Source organism: Nannobrachium achirus (assembly GCF_963921795.1).
Source record: "Nannobrachium achirus genome assembly, chromosome: 17".
NCBI classification, from domain to species: domain Eukaryota; kingdom Metazoa; phylum Chordata; class Actinopteri; order Myctophiformes; family Myctophidae; genus Nannobrachium; species Nannobrachium achirus.
This window is the reverse complement of record NC_137824.1, coordinates 20571930-20576947: the sequence shown is the minus strand read 5'-3', so window position 1 is coordinate 20576947 and position 5018 is coordinate 20571930. Positions and strand designations below refer to the sequence as shown.

Here is a 5018-nt window from a genome sequence, read left to right as displayed (position 1 = left end):
TCCTGGCCCCCAAACTGAGGAATGAACCTCAGACTCCACCTTAGCCCATATAGCTCTTACCGTAACAGTTGCCTCCTCGATGACCATACAGGCTTATGCAAAGGAAAACATGTCATTTAGATATAATTTTTATATAGACCGATGCCAGGCTATTTTCATAGCAAAGCATCCTATCGTATTCTACGTTTTTGGGATCAAGGCACCTCTAGAAATGTATCTTTCATCAGAGGCACCCCTACATTATATTCCAAATTTTCACTCCCAGCACCTTATATTTATATTGTATGTTAGCGATTATGTTGCAAGAAAAACGTTGAGATAATAGACGTGCACGATCATTCACTTATCGTGCACAATCCGCACGCACAACTCTAATAACTCGGGAAACTTGGGCGTGGCGGCCTGGAACAACGGGAATAACTCAGGAAACTCGGGATTTGGCAGTTTTAAGTTTTTAGTTTACTACTGGATATTACCTTGTCCTGTCCTTGTGTATTGTAAGTCGTTCTGGATTTCAGGGGAGCAGCATCTGTTCTTCAATGGGTTTCATTTAAAAAGAAATTCGGTGTGTGGCAGTCAGATCCAAATGGATTTATAACCCGATTGGAGGGATGAAAACACCATTCTCTCGGAGGCGTTATTCACCTCATTTGGTTTTGATGATGGCGGTGGGGGAGTGCTCTGCCCCAAATCTCCCACAGGTGTTCAATTATGTGGAGATCTGGCGACGGCCAAGGCCACAGCGTTGGGATTGTGGGGGGAAATATGGTGAAGGATGACTCGTCACTTTTAAGCCACATCTCTCTGGACCAGTGAATATGGATTTTACAGCCACGAACTCTCCAACGTGCTTTAGTCTGTGTAATAATGATGGCTTTGCGCAGCGCAAGCCCCACTAGAACATCCCTTTCTCTCTCTCTCTCTGTGTTGTCTGTTTTCCACCACGAGAACTAACTTAAAGGGATATTTCACTTAAACGTGTGTGCGGGAAGCAGTGTTGATTTAGACAGAAAATTTTGTTTTCGTTTTAGTCTTTTGAATAAAATGTCGTATTTTATTCATCTAAATGTAGTCATATTTAGTCGACTAAATATCATAACATTTTAGTAGACTAAATCTTTAAAGATTTTTTTTCGGCCTTATGCATTTATTGATAGGACAGTAGACTGACGAGAGATGGGGAGCGACACGCAGCAAAGGCCGTCCAGATCAGGAATCAAACCGGCGACGCCGCCAGGCATCCATGCCTATGTGGCGATGCCTAAGTGGTATGCGCCCGGACCAGTAGGCCAGCTGGCGCCCCTTAGTAGACTAAATCTACAGTTAATTTTAGCAGGCTTTGATGGCATCGTAATGCCACTTTACACTTGGTTGCAAGCTGAAAATAGACCATCAACAAGTTCATGTGACCTTGATATGCTATTTTCAGAGCGTAGCCAAACATACTGTATCTGGCTATTTGGTGCGGTCTCCTGGTCTCCTGTTCAGACGGGGGGTTGGCAGCATGAAAAGTTTGAGAACCGCAGATCTAGAAGAAGCAACCCATGGGTTGTGACTGTGAGAGAAATGTCTCGGCGAGTGGAGAGGTGGTGATGAGGCGGGTGGCTCTGGGCATGGAGGGGGAGGGTAGTGGGGGTTGGCATCACGGCCAGGCCCTGATGCAAGGTGACAGTCCCCTACATCTTAGGTCTACGGGCGAGGCCGCACTTTATCAGAGCCTGCTACCGCCCTGACAAGTGGAAATGGTAACGGCTAGATCGCACTAATGAGCATGCAGGGTGACGTGTGCACGAGCGTGTGTGTATGTGTGTGTATGTGGCCCTCAGGGCGGGCTCTCCAGGCAGGACAAGGCTAAAGTACAGGAGCTATACAGTGCGGAGGAGAGAGAGAGAGAGAAAGAGAGATGGCTTCTTTTCTGGGAAGGGAACGTGTAGGTGTCCTTAAAGGTCAATGCAGCTTGTTCAAACCTCTTTGAGCTCTTTCTCTTTCAGTCTGGCTAACTAGATTTTCCCCCCACTCTTACTGTATTTAGGCAGGCACACACACACACACACACACACACACACACACACACACACACACACACACACACACACACACACACACACACACACACACAGGTAGGTAGGTACAGTCGGTAGGTAGGTAGGTACAGACAGACAGACAGACAGACAGACAGATACCAGAGGTAGGTAGGTTGATGTATGGATGTAAGCTAGCTACATATGTAGGTACAGTATCTAGACAGACAGACAGACAGACAGACATACACAGACGCGTAGGTAGGTAGGTAGGTAGGTAGGTAGGTAGGTAGGTAGGTAGGTAGGTAGGTAGGTAGGTTGGTCGGTAGGTAGTAGGTACAGTATGTAGACAGACAGACAGACAGACAGACAGACAGACAGACAGACAGACGGACAGATACCAGAGGTAGAAAACTGTAGGAGTGGGTGGGTGGGTGGATGGATGGATGGATGGATGGATGGATGGATGGATGAAGGGTAGGGAGGGAGGGTACAGTATAGATAGATATTCTACAGTATTTAGACACCCAGCCAGACAGCTTTGGAAGCAGTCAGTGTGTTCCATACATAGAAATAATAACGGCAGAGTCAGAGATCCACATTCATACAATACGACATCACCATGGTGCTAATTAAGTGTAATTAACATAATTAGCCGGCTGGCCTAGCGAATAAGAATTTGTACTTGTGCATATAAAAAGCCTCTGTGACGCCATGATGAAACATCACAATACTCTGATGTGAATGTCATGGAGAGCATGGTATTATGCTCGTCGCCATTATCATAATCATCTCCTTTGTAGTGTTCAGTGGTGGAAAGTAACTAAAGTCAAGTCACTGCTGTACAATTTTGAGGTACATTTACTCTATTACTTGAGTCTTTCCATTGTTTTCCAACATCTCTAGTTTATCCTAATTACTAGAAATAATTAGTTGCTAGTTACTTTGCAGATTTTGATTACTAATACAAAACATGCTGTGACCACTTAAATCCCTAGTGTAGTTCCCCAGGGCTCTATACCAGTATAATATTTCCATTTTAGTTCTACATTAAATATCTGAAAATCTACAAGCTTAGAATTCGGTTGCCGAATAGCCTTTATGTGTAAAGAAGGCTTTCATATCATCCTTGCCAGCCTTATAGGCGTAACGGATACCACAGCAAGTTAGACCATGTTCAGGAGGCCTGGAACTCCATATAAGGAGATAGCTGACCTATTGAAGTTCCAAGTATGACATCTCCACATATTGAGATTGCTGACCTTTCCAAGTCTGACATCATAGACTCCCTCCTGGAACTCCATATGTGGAGCTAACCGAAACATAACAAGACTGACTCGACTCACAGGGATGACACAAGCATCATAGCCAACAATATAAAAGGCACGGGAATTTCGTAGTTAGATCAGACTTGATTAGACTTGAACTACCTCTACGCTTCCACTGAGACCTTATCTGCAATACTAGACCTTCTCATCATGCCCAAGAATAAAGGCAAAGGAGGAAAGAACCGGCGACGCGGAAAGAACGAGAACGAAGGCGAGAAGAAAGAGCTGGTGTTCAGAGACGACGGACAGCAGTACGCGCAGGTGATCAAAATGCTGGGCGGCGGGAACCTGGAGGCCATGTGCTTCGACGGCGTCAAGAGGCTCTGCCACATCAGAGGAAAGCTCCGGAAGAAGGCGTGGATCAACGCCTCGGACGTCATCCTGGTGGGCCTGAGAGATTACCAGGACAACAAGGCTGACGTCATCCTGAAGTACAACGTGGAGGAAGCTCGCAGCCTGAAAGCCTACGGAGAGCTGCCGGAGCACGCCAAGATCAACGAGACGGACACCTTCGGTCCCAGGGACGACGACGAGGTCCAGTTCGGTGACGTTGGCGATGATGACAACGAGCAAATTGATGATATCTAAAGGCCTGCTACGGGGAAAGGTGGGATTTTACTGGTGATGTCTCCCATTTTTGAGACAATAATCCTATCATTATAGTTGTGTTTTTTTATCAGCCTATGCGGGGAGAAAAATCACACCGCATGGTATCAAACACGACGCACGTGCACATCTCCTTGTATGGACCGTTCTGTCCGTGACATGGAGATCCGTGCTTATATATACATACACACAAAGCCAGATGTAGGAGCGGCTGGCACCGCTTAAAAATAAAACGAGACTGCACTCTGCCGACGTGTCAACTTGCGCCATGAGCACTCGTGGCCATATATGGCCTACTTATGCGCCAGCAGAGCACGCAAGCACTGTGATCAGTGCTGGCTGACAGTGGGTATTGTGGGTATATGACAACACTTGTTGGTTGGTGGTAGTCTCGCGTGGCCAGACTGTTGCCTCCGCGATTTGGTCAAATGCTCCCGGCATACAGTCTGGTAAAGGGAAATAGAAACGATGAGTGCGAGATGAAGCGGAAGTGAAGCCCCCTCGTCACTTCCGTTTCAGTCTCACATTGCACACATTTATCATTATATAAATAAAAATCATATAAGCATGTTTAGCTTGCTGCTTAGCAGAAATGACATTTTAAAACATATTTTCTTGAACGGTAATTCCCGTTTCCATTACTCGCCGTTAGGGAGCTGCTGTTCCAGACTCTATATAGCATTCAGAGATTGTGGAATAGGTGTCTGGCTACGCAAGACTAGTTGGTGGTGACGTCACAGAGAACGCTGCTCCCTCATTGGCTAAAGGTCCTGCCTTTGTAAGCCGGATAGAGCCCGCACCGAACACAGTACTTGCGCGCTTTGCTGGTGCAAGTAACTTGAAAATGAGCTCCTCGGGGCACAGGTCTCCACCAATCAGGATGACATATGAAAAATCACACCTAGTGTGGAGTTCATTTCATCCCGTGAAGCTTGGCCAATGTGACCCTGGGCGTACAACAGACTTTGAGCGCTTTGTGCCAAGATGTAGGCCTGATCATCCAGATGTAGGCCATGCTTCGCGTCCTGGACAAAGCCAGATGTTGGAGCTCACTCAGCTCCTT

General features: G+C 46.5%; 1 protein-coding gene across 1 annotated transcript; it reads left to right on the top strand.

The window, feature by feature from the left end:
• Positions 1-3499: 3499 nt before the first annotated feature.
• LOC308301603 (eukaryotic translation initiation factor 1A, X-chromosomal-like) lies at positions 3500-3937 on the top strand (the record flags this gene model as incomplete). The annotated part of the gene is made up of 1 exon (XM_080745642.1): positions 3500-3937. The coding sequence occupies one exon, from the start codon at positions 3500-3502 to the stop codon at positions 3935-3937; it is 438 nt and encodes a 145-aa protein (XP_080601768.1).
• Positions 3938-5018: the final 1081 nt, after the last annotated feature.